The following is a 21,593-nucleotide window of genomic DNA, read 5'->3' as shown; positions in this document are numbered from 1 at the left end:
AATTATGACTACATATATATTTTATTTAAATATAGTGCATGCAACGTCCCTACTATATACATAAACAAATATGAATCACTTCTATTTCCATTATCCGTCATTACGGGTCACATTTTTCCACTTGTCAACGATCTAAAGAACATAAAGAAAGTCAACCTGCTATCACAGAAGACCAATGAATGAATCTCACAAATATCTGTATTTAAAAAAAAGCTTGAACGTGTGAAGTTTTGCTAAAATACTATTTTTTTTTTTTAAATGATGAAATGTCTCAGCTCCACAAGAAAGTATCTTTATTTCTGTATTCGAACATAAAATCTGGGAAAATGAAGAAAAATTATTTACTTTTAGGAAAAGATACTGTTTCAGCTTCACTTCAGCAGGTTAACATCATATTTTCCAAGTTAGTGCTGAATTAAAATATTACTCATCAGCTGTTACCATATGAAGAAAAAGCCTAACACAGCATCCGAACATTTACCTGATTGTATAAATATTACCAAAGCGTGCTCAAAGCCTAGCACGGCAGCCCATTTATGGTCCGCATTCGTTCCTCTTAATCATTGTTATTTCACTAAATTACTGCAGCAAATACAAACAGATAAAGTGACCCAGATTAGGCACCATACGTTGCGTTGAAATGTAACACTATTTGAAAGGTGTCCACTTTCAGAGGAACACAAACCACCTCAGTCCACTGCAACAGGAGTCCTGCTGGAGACTGGCAGGATATAAAGCCCCAGAGGCCTCTCGGGAGAAGCCAGAGGTGGCCCGCGAGGGCTGCTGGGTGTACCAGGAGAGTCAGCCAGCTCCCAAAAATAACTGTGATCCTATGGAGGCAGATCACGCTGAAGTAACACAGGTCAAACATGCTGTAAGCTTCCATGGAAGAATGTATGACAGTGGCCTGTGCGGCTTCATTAGGATGAGCCATTTCTTCCTGTGTGTAATTAGTGGGAGCTGTTTACTCAGGAAATTAAACTGGCAGCCATTTATAATAATCGAGGAAAGAAGCAGTGCACTTTTCGAAGTAGAGGAAATGCATGCGATACAGCATCAAGCCTGGCATGAAACTGCGAAAAACAAAAGAGCATCAGTTCTGTTTTTATTGTAAATGTGTCGACATCTAAGTCTTTTATAATCAGGTTAGCCCTGGCCACCTTTAAGCTTCTGCTCCTGGTCAAGATTTTCTCTCTTGAAAAAAAATATCAAGTGCTGTGCAAGTTTTCTTTTACAGCAGAGGGGTGAAATAACACAAATTACAAGATACATCTATATAAAATATGACAGTATTAATTAAAGTGTAATCTCAAAAGCAGCTGGAGGGCTGAATTCAAAGATGGGTGTTACATTTTCATTTCTGCGCTGAATGCTCTGCGAGGTGGTCGAAATGAGCTCTAAGCCATTTCCGCTGGTGAAGAGGTCCAGCCCAAAATCGCCATCATTCTGAGCATAAGACTGGAATTCATATAAACAATCCATCTATGGGACCCGGTGATGGTCTGGTTAAGTATACAAGTCCTGTAGTTTATATAAACACGTTTAAAATCAATACGTGTCCCACATACTTATTTAAATATGAATTTGCTGGTTATGGGTTTTTTTTTCCACACTATAATAATTTACTGTATACAAAGGGCCATAACCCCCAATTATTTATTAAACTGATCACTTACAAAGGCTGACAAATCTATGTGAACTTGTAAATTCTTCATAAATGAAGGTGTAACCATCAAACCGAAGCTCAGAACTGGGATCAGTCTGTAAGTTTGTACTCTGAGTGGATCATTTTATCATATTTGTTTGGTTATTTAAAATGCAGACTCTAAATGTGCAACAGTTAGCAAAAAGGTCATTTTTTATTATATTATACACATATAGAGAACTCCAGAGTAAATATGATCTAATACTACAAGTCACCATAATATGCTTTAAAATATTATTTGAACCATTTATTCAATTGGTTAACTTTTTTTTTTTTCAAAGACAGACTATTTTTGGTGTCTCTGGGCAGATAACGCACTTAAAAATAAAACTTTAAAGAATCACAGGAGCCAAATTTAGCACGCAGTGCCTGATGCAAATCACCTTATCTCGATTCATCTTTCACAATTACACCATTTACATTTGTCAGTGTTAATCGAGCTATTTTATTGGAAATCCCTAAAGTGAGCTCACTCTACACCACAGGCTCCTATACACTCCTCCGCTGTTTATTAAAGCAAAATAACATAGTTATTGAAACCCCCTTACTGTAAACATGTAACAGTTTAGACAAAAGTCCATTTTTAACAAATAATATTATAAAATACTCTCTCATACATGATTGCTAGAGCAAACATGGTCCTATAACCAAAAGCTAAGTAGTCTTTGTATAAGAACCGAACTGATATATTGGTCACTTGATCACAGATATGCTGTGTCGTCCAATTAACATTTAAAAAACAGAATATAGAGGTAGAAAAATAAGTTTGGGATAACTTTAAAATGGTCGATATATCTTTAAAATATATAATATAAATCTCTGCCTGCTGTGGCTCCCATATCAGACAGACTCTAATTGTTATGAACCATATTTGCATATTATAGTCTATCACAAGAAGCCAACTCTAGTCACTATATTGCAGAGTGGAACGCTTTACTATACTGCACCACATAAGTCCCAACATTTATTGAGCAAACCAGCGAGCTATATTCTGTGTGTACACTAAACTGTACTTGAACAAGGCACAGCAGCAAGAAGCTAAATGATCTCTATGCAGTACATATTTGTACACTAAGGTCACCTTACACACTTTATGGATTCATTTACTGGAGGGAGGGGGAAAAAAAGACTACTGTAACTAGATGTACCTGTTGTCTCTGGTTATATAATTACAGGAGTGGTTTTCACATTGTGTGCCTTGTGATTTTGTCCCAAACTTACAATATTATTCCCATAGCACAAAAAGCAATAAATGAGATGTAAATGCAGTGTATTAGTGAACAAGCAGTCCGATTGATGAATTGCTTCCCTGTGTGGGCCAAACTACAACGATCTAAACTGTAGGTGTCATTTAAGTGCAGATGCTGCACATCTGTGATCCAAAGTGTCTTCATAATTTAAAGAAGAATTAACAACATTTCAACATGTGGGCTTTTTTCTGCAAATACAAACTGACGTACGCCTTGAAATCTTGGGGTGCCTTGGGTACAAAAATGTGTGAAAACCACTTGTTTTAGGTATAACATCTAATTTAATAGACACTAGAGCATTACTAAAGCAGCCTGTATTACAGTATATTTGTTGGTGGGTAGATGACTTTAAAAAGTGCCCCAGCTCCTCCACATAAGTGCTGAGTGGGAATAACCAAACAGCCAAAGCTAAGGCATCTTTAGATTATCTTTACAGAGCAAGTCAGCTGCACTTATAGGACACTCCAGAGTCCAAATGTGCCAGCTAATAAAAGAAATATTTGTTTTCTGTCGCCTTGGACATATGCCACACTCATACTATGATAGAGGCTACTACACAAGGCAAATACGGCCCAGTATAGCCTCCAGCTAAGTAGTGTCTGTGTGCCCATGTAATGTTTATGTTTGTCCCTGATTAACAGTCGACATTTCGCTTAATTGGCTATTCAAAAATCCCCATAACCCTGAATGTAACTGTGACAGCAAGGATCCGGTAGTCTAAACGTCCATCTTCATCACTTGTCATTGACAGCCGCAGGGAGTTTAGTCTTCACAGCCAAGCCAACAGATGTGGCAACAGGCCTCGCCAGAGCAGTGACATAATTTCTGGAAAGGCCAGTGCGTTTTTTGGTTTCTAATAATAAAACAGAGGTACACAACCTACCGAGCAGCAGCAGCCGATGCGTCTGTTTGTACTCCCGTTTGAGCTCCTTGAGCACCCTGTCTATATTCTTACTGACTTTCTTCGCCTCCTTCTCGGCCTCCTTCTCCTCCACCAGCAGTTTGTCACAGTTTTTCTGCTTTTGGGTGCTTGTTTTTTGCAGCAGCTGTAAGCGGCGGCCGCGGTCCTTCCCCGTCCCTTTACCGCTGCCTCCACCTCCGCCGCCTCCGTTCTGTATGAGCACACCGTCGGTACCGGTGTCTCCACGGCGGTGCTCCCCGGCCGGGAGCCTGGCAGGGTCCCCGGGGCGCACCAGGCCGCCGCGTAGCGACGAAGTCTCCCCGCATCCCCCGGTGTCCTCCTGGCGAGCTCCCCCGGCGCGTGTCGGCACGGCGGCATCCGGAGGCTGGTCCGAGTCCGAGGTAGCGTTGGAGATAGAGCCGCTCAGGTCCCCGAAGAGCCGGGGACGCAGACTGTAGCACAGCCCCATGTTGAAACCAATATGTGTCTGTGAATGTGATTTTTCATAAATTAAAATATCAAAAAAAATCGCCGTTGTGCCACGAGCCCTAACGAGCCATCGTCACATTGGAGCTCCAGCGATGCGATTCAGGTCCGAATTTGAGCCGAAAACGTGAATGAATTATGCTCCGACATTTGCTATATGTCATTTTGCATTTTCCCCAGTCAGCCTTCGCTTCGTAGTTAGTGGATCACCTGATCCTTTAGTGGACACTGCGGGTCCACCTTACCGTAAGTAACCAAAAGCACAACCTTGGAAAAAAACGCGTCTATGCGCCTCACAGACAGGCAACAATCTCACTGCACAGTTGTTAGGTGCAATGCACGGCACGTCACATTACTACAGTATGGCCATTTCGAGAATGCTGGTCATGGTTTTCATTCCTCACATTTCATGCTTGCATCTCTAAATCAGTTGGTGGCTCCTGCTCTCTAGACCGTAATCTCTATTTTAAGACACGGCACCAAAGCGTTTCTTTATTTGGCCCTGCAAACATTCCTCTGACACGATCTGTGGCGCACACAAGGATATTAGAAAGATATTACCAAAATGGCACTTTAACTCTTAACATTGTTTCTATGATTTAAAAAATATATATTAGGCACTACTGTATGTTTTAACAGTGGGAGCTAGTGTCTTAAGCAGGGGCGTGTCAACAAGGGAGAGGATGTGGTGGCACAGTCCCCTCTCTGTCTGCTCAGCTGGTGCTAAAAAACTGTTTACCTGTAGAAAATATAACTACATACACAATTTATATCAATTATATATGTATAATAAATTAAGGCCCATTATACCAGGTAAAAATGAGACTGTTATTTATAAACAGTGTATAAAGTTATGAAAATGAACTCCACTCTTACCAGCAGCAACATTAAATGTATATGTGGATGCCAGTGCATTAAGAATTTAATCCACCGATAAAAAATATAAGTACTTTAAATTTTTCCATTTTTTGAGTATTCCCAGATCAAATAATGTTGTTTGAACAGTACAAACAGTTTTGAATGCTAGCCATTTTTCTCCTGCGTTTAGCGTTTTTCCTGTTTTTCCTTGTGTTTATGATTGATAACCTTGTGCATAACAAAATTCACAAACAGATTTAATGTGTTTGTGAATTTTACCTTTTGGCAAAATGTCCTGGATTTTTATTATACGTGCATGACAGTGTATGACCTGTTTGCTCCTGCACTGGTTCCTCTTTCTCATGGTTCATCACATTATCACAACATGAATAATGTTTTTTAATGCTTCCTTTATTTTCTCATAAACAGTTTTTTGTATTGTGAGTCTAAACAACATAATTGGGGGGAGTTCCATATAATATAAAAACTATAACATATTTAAGCCATGCAAAATATGACCTTCATGCTATGATGATTTTCTGAATTTTCCAACATTTTTCAGTTAAAATAGGACTCACAGGAGAAACCACAGCAAGAAGATGAGTCTTGTATCAAAATGTATTTATATATTTAATCAGACCTTTATAACTTGTTTTGAACAGCCTTCTGTCCCACACAGTGATGCAATCCTTTAAATTATACTCAGAAATCCACATTTTTAAGTTTTTAAATTACCAGAACCTTAACTTAAAAACATCCAGGCTACAAATGCTTCTTCCTGTTACTCTGACATAGACATTAAATCAGTACGGTTTTACTATTAAAACTATGACATATCAATTTGATTCTGGCACTGAGAATGGCTGTAAAATTGACCTTGTTGCACTTTTGAAATGTGATGATTTAAAAAGTGCCAAATATTTAGCACCATTGGCACTTCGAGGCTGTCTAACTTTTACCTTCATCGTATGAAGGTAAAAATATTTCAGTGGCTTCATGAACAGCACTAGAGTCAGTGTGGGGCACTTGAATTAAGTGTCTGATAACTGGGGAGCTTTGTGACGTGAATAATCGGATCAGAAAACATTCTGACTACACAAACAGGTGCAGAGAGCAAATTGGACCACTAGATGGAGCACTTGTGAAACAGTAAGCCAGTGATAGAAGTGCTTCTTCCTCTGGGAGGCTGTTTCTGCAACAGCATGATGTGCATTAGTAAAGAAGATCTGTAGCATAGTTTGAAACCCTCTACTCTGAGCCACAATTGAACCCCAAAAGACAAGCACCAGTATGTTTTTACATTATGAACCTTGTAGGTTCCATCCTGTTGTTTTGACTTAACAATGTCCTTTTACATTGTATAGGTTCTGGGATAGTCTCAAGTGCATTTATTGTGTGGGAGGGATGGAAGGGTCAGCAAAGTGACATGGTGCGTGGGACGCATCACGTTTTTGAGTTTGCCCAGAGTTAACATATCTGAGTTTGGGCATCTGAAGAGTCTATTCTTGATGTTTTTGGGGGGTTGTGTTGTTGTGTGGTTTTATTTTGAGTCCTTACCTTGGTTTCATTATTTCGTGTACCAGTTTTCTTTTTTTTTTCTGAGTTTCCCTCATGTGCTTTTGTATCTTGTTCATTGTGACTTTTCTTGTCACTGTGTTTAATTTTCTTGTTATTTATTGTTTTCGTTTGACAGTTAGTGTCCTGTGTTTGTCTTGATTATGTTCACCTCTTTCCCCTCCTGTTTCTACTTTGCCAATTAGCCTTCTGTATATAAATAGTCCTGCCTTCCCTTTGTCATATAGTGTCTGTGTATTTTTCCTGTGTGTGATCTTCTTTTTCTGGTTTTACTACATGTGAAATATTGATATTAAATATCATTAAATATTGAAATATTGATCATATGTAAATGTGAGGGGTCAGATTATGCAAGGATCTGGGTAATGGAAATATAAACTTGTGTGTGCCATGTGCTGATAAAGATGATGTCATGTGAGTGAACTAAAAGTTATTAGGTTGTTTTGTCAAACTCAAAAAAACAAAATAAAACAAAAATATTTATTGCAAATCTCAATAAATAATCAAAAATATTCAGATTTAAATCTTGCCGATTGTTAACAGCATTATCTTGTTCCTTTTGGTTTTCTGTTTAAATATTGACATGACATCACAGCATTTGTGAAGTAAGATGGATTTCTTTTAAATTTATCTCAGAGCTGGAAACTCCTTTAATTATTGCAATTAGACACAAGTATATAACAAAATAAGTATAAGTAGACTAGCCTGTTGCTCAGTAAAATAAAATTTAGATATCTTAATAAAAAGTAAATATATAATAAATAAATACATACATACATAAATACATATATACAATAAAGTATCGTAGAAATTTAAATAAGATTGTGACGAAAAATGTGAAGAAAAATAAAACTGAACTAACAAAAAAAAAGTTTTTATTACACATTAATTTAATTATATTGGATATACTTCTAATACAAGCCTAATCATAGGTCTGCCCATATCCGAGTTCTCTTGACTTTTATTTTGGAAGTCTTGTTGCCTAAGCGACAGCTAGCTGCTGATAGCTAGCATCTCTGTGTTATCTCCAGCAGTGAAATGACTCCTGAGGTAGCTACACTTTAATCTTACTGATACTCAAGTTATGCAACGCAGAATAATTAATAAATAAAATGTCTATTTTTTATTTATTATGTGATATATATTTTTTTATGATAGAGTTGAAATTTGTAGCTAGACATGCTTTCTAGCTAGCTAGCTAACTCTGTTACAAACCTGTGCCAATAGTATCTGAAATATACTGGTAAGATTTTTAGACGATAATATTAATGGTTTAAGTGGTGTAAAGTTCGAAACAGAGCTCACATTTTCTTCAGTATCGTTTGTTTTCTCCTGTATTTTTTATGAACTTCGAGAATACACGTGAAAAACATATCAAAAAGGCAGCTGTACAAAAATAGTTTTTAGAGGTATTTGAAAAGGTTGCTAAATGAAGGAGAATAATTACGCTATAAAGTTAACAGGTATTATTTTAAGGCACAAACTCTTGTCCTGTTTTAATCCCAGTCTTTTACCACAAACACAGAGAAAAGTCAAAGCTAAATTTCCACTGGAATTATGCTGTTATGTAACATTTAATTATAAATTCAACACTGTGACATTGGTGGAAAATACATGCTGTAATCAAAAAGTTCTGAGAACAGGTCCATAAAAATAAAACGCTATACTTGATTAGCTGATTTAAAGTTCAAGGTTGCCTTCTCAGGCATGCCTAGACAACTCACAAAATAATAAAGTCATAAATAAAATTGTGATAACAGTAAAATGATTATAAAACAAAATACCGTAACCAAATATGAGCAATAAATAGCAAGCAATATAAGTTTATTTACAATTTATAAGGGGAGCAAAAGAAAAACAGTTCGGTCTGTATATTGTTCTAATTTTGGTTTTGTACCATTACCATAATGAATTTTAAATGAAACAACTCAGATGCAGTTGAAGTGCAGACTGTCAGCTTTAAGTCAGTGGGCTGAACAAAAATACTGCATAAAAATGTGAGGAACTAAAGCATTTTTAACAAAATCCCTTCAATTCAGGGACTCAAAAGTAATTGGACTAACTGAATAACTGAAAATAAAATGTTTATTTCTAATACTTGGTTGAAAACCCTTTGCATCTTGAAGTCATGGGCATCACCAGATGTTGGGTTTCCTCCTCTTTAATGCTCTGCTGGGCCTGTACTGCAGCGGCTTTCAGCTGCTGTTTGTTTGTGGGCCTTTCTGTCTCAAGTTAAGTCTTCAACAAGTGACTATCTCTGAACATCTCAAAACACCTCATAATCCCCCTCCACCAGACTTTGGTGGAGGGGGATTATGGGTTGTTTTTCAGGAGTTGGGCTTGGCCCCCGAGTTCCCAACTTCTAATACTCCAGAGTACCAACACATTTTGGACAATTTCATGCTCCCAAATCTGTCGGAAAAATTCGAGGATGGCCCCTCCCCGTTCCAACAAGGCTATGCACCAGTGCACAAAGCAAGGTTCATGAAGCCATGGATGGATGATACCGTATTTAATCATGGGGCTATAATTACTACAGGCCCTCATTTAATCACATCTTATGTCAGTTAAAAATACACACTGACCTTAATTTGTTAAATAATGACCAACATCCTGCTTCTACCCACTGTGAATGTAGGTTAATTGGGTTTCAAATGAAACCCGGGGCTCTGGAGTTGAAGGTGTGCTCCAAATGGTAGATGATTTGTTGTTGTTGGGCTACGATGCCTTCCAGTGTGTTTTTTAGCAACAAGTCATGAATTCATTTTGCTGAAAAAGTTAAGGAAGCCTACCAAATTAAACATAATGAGCCTGTGTGCTAACAGTTTTTTGAAAAAGATTAAATTATACTGGTGTTTGATTTTGCTGTTTACTTGAAGATTCTACACCAAATGTGCCCCACTTTCACACTCCTCAGACTCGAAGCAGGCTTCCCCTGTTAGTCTGCTTTGTGTCAGACTTTCTTAATCCCATGAAAACTTTAATCCATTTCCTCTCGCCCTTCCTCTACCACCATGAAAGACTTAGCTGGAGGATAGGTGAGGCAGAGTGGAGTGGGCAGGGCTTTTCCAGTCTTCCTCTTAAGGTAAGCCTTACCCTACATCACCAGTCTGCAGAGAGGAAAGTAAAGGATGAATGGATGTTTCATGTCTGTGTTTCTGCAGTGAAAGCTTTGGGGCAGCCTCACAGTAGCAGGACACATCAGCCTATCAGTTGTTGACCTGTGGACGATTGTTAATGGGCTCACAATGACCAGCGTCTGGGATTGTCAGGGTTCCTCACTGAAGGAGAGCCAGGGCTCTGTGTGGATGATTAACCGCTACACCACACTCAAGCAGCTCGGGGACGGCACGTATGGCAGTGTGCTCCTGGGCAAGAGCAATGAGACTGGTGAGCTGGTGGCCATAAAGAGGTGAGTGCGTGGAGCACCAGTAAACGTGTCAGGGATTCACTGTGTTGTTTAGTCTCAGAAGGTTAAGCTGATTAAAGCCCGAGTGGCTGCTACAAGTGTATTGAGTTGTGTGCAGTGGATAGTGTAATAAACGGGAATACAAGAATTAATACAAGCAGTAGTAGATGTCAGCATTAGCAGAAGCTGTTTTTCATCCTTGTGGTGTGTGAGTGGAAAGTCCTGTAACCTCTGCCAGAGGGAAACAGTTCAAAGAGGTGTTGAGCAGCGTAAGTTGGGTCTCCTTAAGTCTTCGAGATCCTGCACATCTAGACAAGTACATGTCCTCAGCTGCAGGCAGCTCCAGCTGTGCTCCAGTCATGTCCTCCACAGTCCCTGCAAAGCCCTCTGGTCCACAACAAAGTGGTTATGTTTTAAGTGAATAGACTGGTACTTATATAGCACTTTTCTGCTCTAACTGAGCACTCAAAGCACTTTGCAAACATTTCAATGGACGCATAAAGGATACTTAAACATTTAGACTGGAACTGCTGGTGAATTGAGCCACCGACTTTCCAATTGGTAGACCTCCCGTAGTTGTTGTTCTTCTTCTGTGAAAGTGGAGGCATTGTTGTATTTTGCTGTGTGTATGCAGACCTGGAAAATCAAGGCACTGTTTCCACAGCCTTGCCTTTTATGGTCACAGATTTCAGGTCATCTCTTTTCTTCCTGAAATCGGTCCTAATCACCTTGGTCTTCTGGGTGGATTGCTGATGGAGCACCAAGATCTTTCAGTTAAAGTTTCCAAATGTCTGTGCCATCAGCGGGTTTTAAGGCAATACCTGTAAGGTTTTGGGTCATTGAGAGTGTTTTGCTGCTCTCTATGACACGGTGAAACAGAGATAAGAGGGGAGCACCAAGACAGATGTGGAGAACAGCACAATGCTGAGCTTAACATCGACTTGTTTACTGTAGCATAGAATTACTATTAAACTGATATGGAGGTGTTTGAGGTTGAGATACAGGTGTTTTCTGAGAGCCAGGCACCCCTTAAACACAGAAAATTATCCAGAATTTGTCTCAAAGTCTTAACAGATTTGGATTCATTTGGGCTTAGCATTAGTTGATCATGTGGATAGATCAATATTTCTCCATGCTCTCCTAGCAAGCAAAGCTGATTTCACATAGATATCTGATTTATTCCACTCCAACAGGATGAAGAGGAAGTTTTATTCCTGGGACGAATGCTTAAACCTAAGAGAAGTGAAGGTAAGAATCTAATTTAGGTGCTTAAACAAAATCAATTTACAAAATCCACAATAGAGGTAAGTTGTAAATGAGCATTCATTCTATTTCTCTAAAAGAGTTAGATGTCACCTTTAAATTGTTCTCATGACCTTTTTAATTGTAGTATAACTTGGCATACATGAATGAGCTAGCTTTATATAAATGCTACCTGAGCCTATGAGCTAGATAACTTATTTAGCAGCTTGAACTACACTTGTAATAGTTTTGCAGTCTAATTCACACTGATCCTCTTTGGAAATCAGCTGAGGTCTCTCCCACATGTGTTTCCCAAATAGTCACTGAAGAAGCTGAACCATGCCAATGTGGTGAAACTGAAGGAAGTCATCAGAGAAAATGACTACCTCTACTTTGTCTTTGAGTATATGAAAGAAAACCTCTATCAGCTCATGAAAGAACGGTAAGAAAATCAGAATTGTGAATTTCTGTGAAAGCAAAATCGCAGCATGTGTGATGCGTTAGCCTCCTAGCTATTTCTGTGTGTTTTTAATCACCGCTGTGAATGTGAGAATTATTTGGGTTTTATTTGAGTCATCGTGTGTCGGGCTCGGTTTTTACAGAAACAAGCCGTTCCCTGAGTCAGTCATAAAAAACGTGACATTTCAGATATTACAGGGACTGTCATTTATTCACAGACGTAGTAGGTGACTTCACAGAGGTATTTTAATAAAGGTAAAATAAAAATAACTCCCTAACAACTCATGCACAACTAAATAAATAAGAAATAAAATGCTGTGAGTAGTGGCTTGGAATACATAAGATAAGAATTATGGAAATGATATTAAACTTGGTAAGTAGATGCATGCTGGACTGTTGGTAGGCCATCACCGGACTTTGTCCAAGCAAAAATGACTCGCTTCTTCTGTGAGAAGAGGAGGTGTGACTTGTAACAAAGCTTAATTCAGCAGAAACAAACAAACAAAAGCTCAGTTTTTACTATTTGTTGGTGTTAATGTCATAAAAGCTTGCATGTTGTTCTTTCTTCTTTATCCCTTCTTTCTTTTGTCCTTTCCCACTTTGCTGCTTCCAGAGAAGATCAGATGTTTTCAGAAAATGAGATAAGGAACATTTTGTTCCAGGTATTATCTGGCTTAGCATTTGTACATAAGCACGGTAAGAGACTTCTCCTGTCTTTTCTTTACATTATTATTATTTTCTCGCTGTATGGTTAAGGCATCCTTTTTTTGTGCGAGCTCTGTTTAAAATCTGTGACCTGCTTCATTAGGGGGTTACGTCACGTCGTGGTTGTTATAGTTGTAGACGCTAATGTAGAAAGTAATGCAAATCTCTACACAGATGAATATCAGCAGGGGTTAATTTGAATGCTTCTTGGCTTTTTAGGGTATTTCCATCGTGATCTGAAGCCGGAGAACATACTGTGCATGGGCCCGGAGCTCGTGAAGATCGCAGATTTTGGCCTAGCAAGAGAAATCCGCTCGCAACCACCTTACACAGATTATGTGTCCACAAGATGGTGAGAGTTTCTTTTTTTTTCTTGAATATACAAAAAAATGAAGTAACTCCAAAGGGTCTGAAGTAATTCTTGAAGATAAAGCAACATGTAGTTGCAGTTGATGGACTGAACACAGGATCATAAGGGCTGAGATTACAGGCGACTGAGCCCCGTGGACAGTTTGCATCAACTCATCATGAGTATGAATTTCATGCTACTTTGGAGGTTTTAGTTATTTTTTAAACTATTTTTACCAGGGCATGATGGTTGATGATTGATCTCTAAAGAATTTTAAAAATGTGATGTTAGGGTCCCAGTTCAGCTCGCTGGTTGAGCCTCATGGTAGAGATGCTGGGGCCCATGTTCAAGTCTGAGTCATGGCCCTTTGCTGCCTGTCTCCCCCCACTCTCGCTCCCCTCTTCCTTATCTACTCTTCATCTCTGATCTATCATATAAAAATAAAAATGGTCGTAATCAAAGCATCCTCTTTTATATTTATATTTTTTTTAAAAAGCCCTCTTTATATATTCCCCTGGGCTGTTATTTCAGGTACCGGGCCCCTGAGGTTCTGCTCAGGTCCAACTCTTACAGCTCTCCCATCGACATCTGGGCAGTGGGCTGCATCATGGCAGAGCTGTACACCCTGACACCTTTGTTCCCAGGAAACAGCGAGGTGGACGAGATCTTAAAAATCTGTCAGGTGCTGGGAACGCTGAAGAAGGTGAGGAACCATCAAAATGCATCTGTATTACTTTGTTACTATACAGCTGTTTTCACACATGCCCTACAGACCTGAGTTTTTCTACACATCACTCGACGGAGGTGTATTTGAGAACACAAACATCTGATGTGGTTGTTTTTAAAAGAGTCAGTATTCAGCCTGGCCGCTCCCTAGTATAAAGTCTGGTAGATTATGGATTGTAGAGCTTCTTGCCTCCTGCACTCACTGGAACCAAACACATTAGTGATAAATATTCATGACTATCCCAAAACTGACCAACTTCAATAGCATCTCTTTTGCAATGATACCCCCGTCAGTTGGACTGGCCCGAGGGCTTCAACCTCGCAGCCTCAATGAACTTCCGCTTCCCAAAGTGCGCTCCCACCAGCCTCAGGTCCCTGATTCCCAACGCCAGTGATGACGCGATCACGCTGATGAAAGACATGCTGCAGTGGGACCCTGAGAAAAGACCGAGTGCTTCTCAGGTACATTTAAAGGGAACTTATTCTGCTAATTACCAGCTCTTTTTAAGTTCATCAGTTTCTCAGGTTAAATTATTTATTTTGTGTGTGTGTTGGATTTTGTCGGCTGTGGGATTGGAAGTAATGGAAACCTTAGAGTGGTTAGTATAGTTTTATCATCCACTGTGTCTTTGTATTTTTTAAGGCAAATCTGGCTGTCACCCCAAAAAACATTTTTAAATATATGGTAAAATAAGTGAAAGCATAATAAGCCCACTTCTGATCCTGATAAACTCCAACATAGATTGTCTGAAAAACAAACAAATAGACAGAAGTGAGGACGACTCATTAATGTTGAGCTGCAAAGTCACCCGAGTCGTCCAAATGCTTTTATCCCGAGCACCTTTGAGTACCTTGAGTGCTTCTAATTTTAGAAATGTGATCCAAGTGGGAATCAATCAGCTTATCTTGAGAGTTAATGTAATACTTAACTTGACATTTGGATGTGCTGAGGGAGTGAACATCCACCAGCGTAACTCAATGCATGACGCCGAAATCTAAGCTAAAAATATGAAGAATTAATTAGGTGCTCTTTCAGAAAACAGTCTACACAATATCCAAACCAGGCCTGAAACTTCAGCTTTTAGCTGGATGAATTTCACATTTTGGATAATTACTTTAGCACCTTGAAATGTTAAGAAGCTAATATTAGCTATAATAGTAAGATAAAACAGTTAATAACCATAGTGTTCTGAATCACAGGCTTTACAGCGCAATAAAAGCAGCACACAGTGAACCTATATGTAGTATTGTGTGGAAATAAGGTTTTTTTAGTTTTGGAATTCATATATATTTAAAAGGCCGTCACATATGTGCTTATATGTAGAGGTAGATGTGTATGTATAGATAGAAAAATAAGGTAATCCTGTTATATGGGTCAAAGAATGAAACACAACTTGTTACAAAACAGCTTGAGTAGAATAGAGTAGTGTGAAGTTGGACCCTTTACACACGTACAAGACACGGACGTGGTGATAGCACTTCTTTATTTTGACATTCGGTTTTACTGTGGTTTTACAATGGGACACAGACACTCCCGCTCCGCTGTCACGTCCGCTCTCCAACTGTCACTGTGAACATATAAAGAGTCACAATCACATTCACATCCCAGCACACCTGTTCACCCCGCCCCGGGAGCTCGCTGCGTAACCCTTCCTCTGCAGCCTGCCAGAGACCACACCCACGCCACAAGTAGCTTGAGAAAAATAAATTAGGATGTAACAAAACAGAATATTTAATAACATAACAATTTACAAAAGAAAGCAGTTCAGTTAGTAAAAATCTTTATAAAAATACAAAGTAAAAACACAACACAACCTAAAATTTTTAGTAGCAATTTCTGATGTTGTACTTTTTTCCATTGACTGTTTTCCAGGCTTTGAGGTATCCATACTTCTATGTAGGACAGACACTTGGTGCCCCACTAAAGCACTCAGAACAGCAGGCCCAGAAGAAGAAGATTTCTGAGACAGCTGCAGATCTGAAGCCTCTGTCCCTCTGTAAGCCTCATCTGGACCCCTGCGAGCTTGTCACGACCCACGCTGAGCCTCAGACCTGCAGCCAGTCTCTCCATCAGCCTATCCAGCAGATTCCTCTTCCTCAGGAGGATATAGAGAAGAGCACACTTCAACCAGTGTGTCCCAGCACACTGACAGAGGGGCAGCAGGAGCCTCTCAGTCTGGTGAAAAGAAGACCACCAGAGCACTGTCAGCCTGTAAACATCACTGAGGTGAAGGCTTGCAGCATTAAACAGTGAACCCAATCATGGCAGGATGATTAGTATAAGGCTTGGGTTTTTGAGGGAGCTAAACTTTTATCTTCTTTATTTACGCTTCCACACTGGATACAGCTTTATTTAAATATAAAGAATAACAAAAATAATAATTTAATACTCATTTCTCGTTTAACATTTGCCTCGCGTTAAATCAGCGAGGAGCCGAGAATAGACATGCCCGGCCTGCACGACGGCGGTGGGGCCAAACATCTTTCAGGTCGGTGGACAGTTGGGACGACAGTGACGATAAAGACACCGGCGTTTCCATCTCCAAAAAACCCACCATCACTTCTCTGAGGAACAGCTGTCGGTGAGAGACCCTCATCATCAGGTGAAATGTCGTCACCACAGTTTCAGGAAACGTTAAAAAATAACGTTATAATGCAGATTTTCAGAGTCAAAGAACAACAGAGGATCAAAACTGCCAAGCAACAGCGGACTGAGCCGAGATGACTCCAACACCATGTCAGCCAAGCAGCACTACCTCCACCAGTCCAGATATATGCCTGGTGAGAAAAACATAGTAATAATAATAGCAATAATAATTAACCATGTTTACACATAAACGCCACAATGAAAAGAACCAAAGGTTGGTGAAAATAATCCAAAAACAAAAATCCCACCTGCCCTAAATTTCATTAAACAATAAAGTTAAAATATATATTCAATTCCGTTCAGTTTTATATATATATATCACCAATTCATGACAACAGGAACTTTATATTGTACTACAAGGAGCCTACAATATTAGAAAGAAAACAACAAAACTTATAAAAGGACACAGGAAATATGTCACAAAATAAACCTTAGCTTGGCCTGATTGCAGCTTGCTATTACGTTAAGGTGTCTGGTGTCTTAATGTGCAGACTGTACACAAATGTACAAAATTTCACCCTGAGCTGGGTTTGTTTCATTGTTGTTTCAGGCATAAATCCAAAAAGCACCTCCTCAGTAAGAGGCCAAGTGTCCAGCAGAAAGCTGGGAGTGTCCTCGTGTTTATCCAGAGGACACGGCCTGGAGATCCCTCTCAGGAGAGGCAAGAAAACTTCATGGATGCATATTAGAAGTTTTATCATTACACCGTTGAAAGACACACATTTCCCTGCCTGCCCTTCTCTGTACTGTTGAATATACTCACAGTTTAATCAAATGTTTAATGCTTTTAGGGGATGCTTTGATTTCAATCGCAGGCCTAAATTTTCTAATCTGATTTGATCAAACTCAACCCAGCCCAACCTGGTGCTCCCAGGTCAATAAAGGTCAAGTGAAAGTTTATGTGATGCAAATTTCACTAACAAACTGTTTAATTTGTTAAGCAATGAGCTTAATTATACTGAATGTCCACCTAAGACTTCTTCAGCTTGCGTTAAGACTCTTTCTCCTCTGCTTACTCTTACTTTTGGTTTCCTCTCACGTGGTTTTAGATGTTGGTCTTCCTAAAATACCAGATAAGACGCCTCTAAAAGAAAAGACCTCAGAGGATCTTGATCTTTTGAAAGGTATCGCTTAAAAGTGTGTTAGGGCTTCAATTGTATTTTTTCTAATGCCTTAAAGAGGTTAACTGTAACTTGTGATGGGGTTTCTTCTTCAGATTCCTTTGTGAGCAGCTCCAACACCAAGACGTTCATGACACCTTTACAAAAAACCGAAACAGGAGCAGCCCGACAGAGGGTTATACTGGCACCCATAGGAGGCGCCTCTGCTGGTGAGAGCCTTTCATTACTCTTCTCTGTTTCTGCAGTTTTTATTAGTTGAGCATCTACTGGCACGAATCACACGGTACTAAAAATGTCCCGATGGTTGAGAAGCTTTTCTAACTCCATGGCTTCTTTCTTCAGATCCTTCATGTTCTGAGGCACAAACACCTTTAAAAATGCCATTAATTCCCTCCTTAACCAAACTTTAGCTTAGTACCCCCTAGATTTAGAAACAGCCATGAGCAGAGTTATATTTTTTTAGTTTTTAAATTTTAGTTTTCATTTAAAGTTAACATCAGTTGTTCTTGGTCAACAATCGGTTTTTACCCCTCGGCCAAACAAGGCTGATGGGGTACTGTCATCAGCCTTCCAGGTGGGCGGGCAGGCAATGCTGACAACCAAGGATGTGAACTTTCATTTTCAGTTAGCGTCAGTTATTCTTGGTCAACACATTTGTAGTCATTACACTTGTTTTGATTAATTCAACTGTAAGTTTAAGTGTTTTTACTCAACTGTGAAGGGGAATTTATTGCATCTGGCTCACAGGCATGTACAGTACTGTGCAAGTGTTGAGTCACCACTCTTTTCTTTATACATTGCTGCCAAGGAGCCAGACTTTCTTGTAATTTTTAAAGCAGTCTTGAGCAATACTTCTCCAGGCATTCTGAAGGTCTCTCATAGTTTTGCTTTGGTCACTGGTTGCTTGAACCAATGTTGCATCTACACATAACAGACAACTGAGCATTTTCAGGTGCTTTGTTGCTAGCGGCCTGTTGCAAAAACACACTTCTTTAGTTGAGTCTACAAAAAATGATAACACAGTTTGACATGCATAAAATCTAATTTTTCACTAACCAGTTTTTGTTTTTGCTGTAATTGCTGTTGCCTTTACATCTGCACGTTCCATTAAATCGTTGCACTTAGTTCATATTTTCCGAGCCAAATATAAAGGAATGAAGGGTGGCTCAAGACTTTTGCACAATAATATGCAATACAGTCATGCCCGTTGTGTAAATTGTTTCTCAACCAGAGGTTATCTTCCTAAACGTGAAGAAATTTGGAATTTTATTATAAGGCACTGACGCATCAGTGGAAAAGGCGGCGTATCCGTCCTCTAAACTCAGCTTTTTTTCGAATCTTTCAGTCGATCTGTCGTCTGCTGCTGATCTGAGAGTGGAGCCGCAAACCAAACCATTGAAAAGCAAAACCTTAAACAAGCTGGCACCCTCAAATGAAGGTAAGACAAAAAGAGCGGCACACACTGTGAATAAAAAACGGTGTAAGCTATTTGACATTATCTTGTGTTTTTTGTGTTGATTTCAGAGTATGAAGGATGGAAAAGCAGGAAACTGAATTCTCAGGTCTTTGGATTCATCACCAGCACTCCAGCGAAGACCAGCCTCTCCAGGAGCTCAAACTCTCAGCCAGTGACCGGACGAGTAGACTGGACCGCCAAATACAGCGGCCGCCGGTAGCGCAGCAGTCTCTCGGCTTTCCAGCGGAATCCTGTGAAAGGTTCCCAGAGCAGGAAGTGTGTCTGCCGCTGCTATAAAATATCATTCAGTGTTGTATGAGTCAGTCGACACTTTTATCATCGTTATGTTAAATAACAGGAAGTTTAATAAAGTAATTATTTAAGTGAGTGAATATTAGTATCGTGGTATTTTTTTTGTATGGGTCGAAAAATTACATTTAAGCACAGCCAAAAACTTTATTTAAAAATGTTTTTCATACAATAAAGAAAAAATAATTGATAACACAACTGTGTGATCTGAGGCAGGACAGGCTCCAGGAAGCTCTTTCTATATGATCCCATTTCACGTTACATTTTTAACAAAAGTATGACTGCAGTAAGAAAATAAATGGTGAGGAATGCTGTAAGTTTGATCTTTTATGTATTCACAGACTCACTAAAAACGCTTATTTTGGCTCAAGATTTGTGTGATTGTGTCTTTCCCATTCTGGCGAAGGTCTTCATCAATACCAGCAAACTGAAAACATAACAAATGTATATCACTGAATGTCTGAAAACAGCCTACATGATGCAGAATATTAAAATATATTATCAGTGAGCAGGGAAATGGGTACAGTTTGACAGAAACTGTGCTTTTACCTCAATAAAGTCATCAAACCAGCTGGCATGAACTTCCAGGAGCCGAGAAATCTCAGTCCCATCACCACACAGAGAGTTCCTGCAGTGCCTGCATTCAAGGAAGAGCAAAGATTTGCTAAGTTCGGGAAACTGAACTCGTTTAAGCTGTTTAACACCTGAACTCACTCACCGGCTGAAAGCCACACATTCCTGGGGTTTTTAGATGTCAGATAAGCGCCGACCGCAGCCAGCACGCCAAACAGCAGCCCTGCGACCAGAGAGGTGACGCTGCCTGTGGAGGAGACGTTGTTAGCTGTCATCGAAACACCCCCCTTAATGTTGAACACTGACCTACATTTACCAGAATGCCTTGTAAAGGTAAAGCAGCTAAGTGTGCACTCGGAGCTGCACTACAAATGCACAGCTAGCCATAATTCAGCAACTGCGCTCTTCATGAAGGCTTTAATGGTGATTTTGTTTTTCCATCAAAGTTTTATTTTAAAATCTACTTTAGAGACTGAATGCTTGTGTTACGATGAGTTTCTAGATTTTATCTGCAAAGCTTACATTTATTTATCAGGGATTAACCACAAACACACTGAGCTTGTGTGAAAAAAGACACCTTGTGCTGATTTAGTCTCTGGTATATTTTCATTTGTTGTCCCTTGGCAGGTACAAACAATAATAAAAAGCTAATTTCGGTTCTTCCCTTGTTCACAGTGACTAATTCCACATGTTTGATTTGGGAAATTTTGTTCCCTACCACACCCTTCCTGACAAACTTCAAAGGGGTTTGTCTCTCCTCACAGCACTGAACCTGGGATCTGTTACTTGTTGGACAGATGTGTAAACCACTACGCTACGCTACATGTTTTTAGAGGTTAAATACATGTGTTGATTGACCAAATTTAATATGATTTTTCATCATTTTTCACACTTGATTACTTTGTAGCCCTGGAGTCATAGTTCATTCCTATTTTATTTAGCCAATATGTGACAAACACTTGTGAAATTTAAGTTCTCTCACAAAATCAGTTTTCCAAGTACTGGAATATACACTGAGTGTTTGGATGCTGCCTGTGACCAAAAATATTAAGTTTCCTTCAGATATGATACTGTAGGCTGTGCTGATGTTTTTTTCAAGGAAATTCAAGCTCTCGGGATTTTATGTTGACCCTCAGCCACACCTTTGCCATTCTGTATTCCTGAGGACATAGGAGCAAATGGTTGGTTTAAAAAAATTAATTGACCTATCTTAAGTAGATTTAGGTATTTGAAAACGTCTCCATAGAAAAAGTTTGAAATGCCTTTGACTTCACCACAGAAATATTTGTTTGTGAGCAAACTAATAATAGTAAAGAGCTAAAAATCCGGCAGTTTTTCTCTTTAAAAAATGTGAGTAATCAGCCTGGAGATGGTCAGACAGGAAGCGTTTAGTCAGCTGGACAAAAATATATGTGTGGATACATTGGCGGCATGCCTCTTGTGTAAAATGACGTTTGATGTACTTAATAAAGTGGCAGGGTAAAGGTGGTTATCTGTGTCTAAAGTCCGCTTTAACAGGGTTCATGTCATGTAAATGTGTCTATTCTAAAAGGCTTTCGCCTACCTGCTTTCACATAACCTACGACCCCTCCTGCCGACACCAGAGCAGCATAGCTGAACCCAATCCAGTCGACAGCCATGAGCATAAAGCAGCAGCTTCTACTGCGATAAACCTACAGCGAGTTTAATTAACACGGTGACCACAGGTCGTTTTAACTGGTTACTTTAACTCCTAACTGTAAAGTGAAGCCAAACACAGCCGATTAAAAGACACTAAAAGTTTGAAACACAGTCGTTTCCACTGATTGTCACTTAGAAACTT

The 21,593-nt window shown here is 39.4% G+C and overlaps 3 protein-coding genes across 3 annotated transcripts in view; 1 reads left to right on the top strand and 2 right to left on the bottom strand.

Annotated features, from left to right (window-relative positions):
- The window catches only part of LOC120723973 (guanine nucleotide-binding protein G(olf) subunit alpha), a 53,692-nt gene extending 49,126 nt beyond the window's left edge, over positions 1-4,566 (bottom strand). The window contains exon 1 of the mRNA XM_040015855.1: positions 3,839-4,566. Within this exon, the coding sequence (XP_039871789.1) occupies positions 3,839-4,325 (487 nt within the window). The 5' untranslated portion in view covers positions 4,326-4,566. The remainder of the gene's footprint in view (positions 1-3,838) is intronic.
- Positions 4,567-7,716: 3,150 nt separating this feature from the next.
- Positions 7,717-19,245, top strand: LOC120723965 (serine/threonine-protein kinase MAK-like). Its single transcript, XM_040015842.1, has 17 exons — positions 7,717-7,825; positions 9,797-9,860; positions 9,940-10,187; positions 11,378-11,432; positions 11,747-11,868; positions 12,499-12,581; positions 12,810-12,942; positions 13,471-13,642; positions 13,960-14,127; positions 15,539-15,892; positions 16,093-16,247; positions 16,325-16,446; positions 16,863-16,973; positions 17,362-17,436; positions 17,529-17,642; positions 18,779-18,871; positions 18,958-19,245. The coding sequence occupies exons 3-17, from the start codon at positions 10,024-10,026 to the stop codon at positions 19,107-19,109; spliced, it is 2,073 nt and encodes a 690-aa protein (XP_039871776.1). The 5' UTR covers positions 7,717-7,825; positions 9,797-9,860; positions 9,940-10,023; the 3' UTR covers positions 19,110-19,245.
- An 86-nt stretch (positions 19,246-19,331) lies between these two features.
- On the bottom strand, positions 19,332-21,593 carry tmem14cb (transmembrane protein 14Cb). Its single transcript, XM_040015935.1, has 4 exons — positions 21,336-21,593; positions 19,917-20,018; positions 19,748-19,835; positions 19,332-19,625 (listed from the first exon to the last, which is right to left on the bottom strand). The coding sequence occupies exons 1-4, from the start codon at positions 21,415-21,417 to the stop codon at positions 19,565-19,567; spliced, it is 333 nt and encodes a 110-aa protein (XP_039871869.1). The 5' UTR covers positions 21,418-21,593; the 3' UTR covers positions 19,332-19,564.

This window comes from Simochromis diagramma, unplaced genomic scaffold (assembly GCF_900408965.1).
Source record: "Simochromis diagramma unplaced genomic scaffold, fSimDia1.1 OVJJ01000205.1, whole genome shotgun sequence".
Lineage (NCBI taxonomy): Eukaryota > Metazoa > Chordata > Actinopteri > Cichliformes > Cichlidae > Simochromis > Simochromis diagramma.
This window is presented reverse-complemented; position numbering and strand designations above follow the sequence as displayed.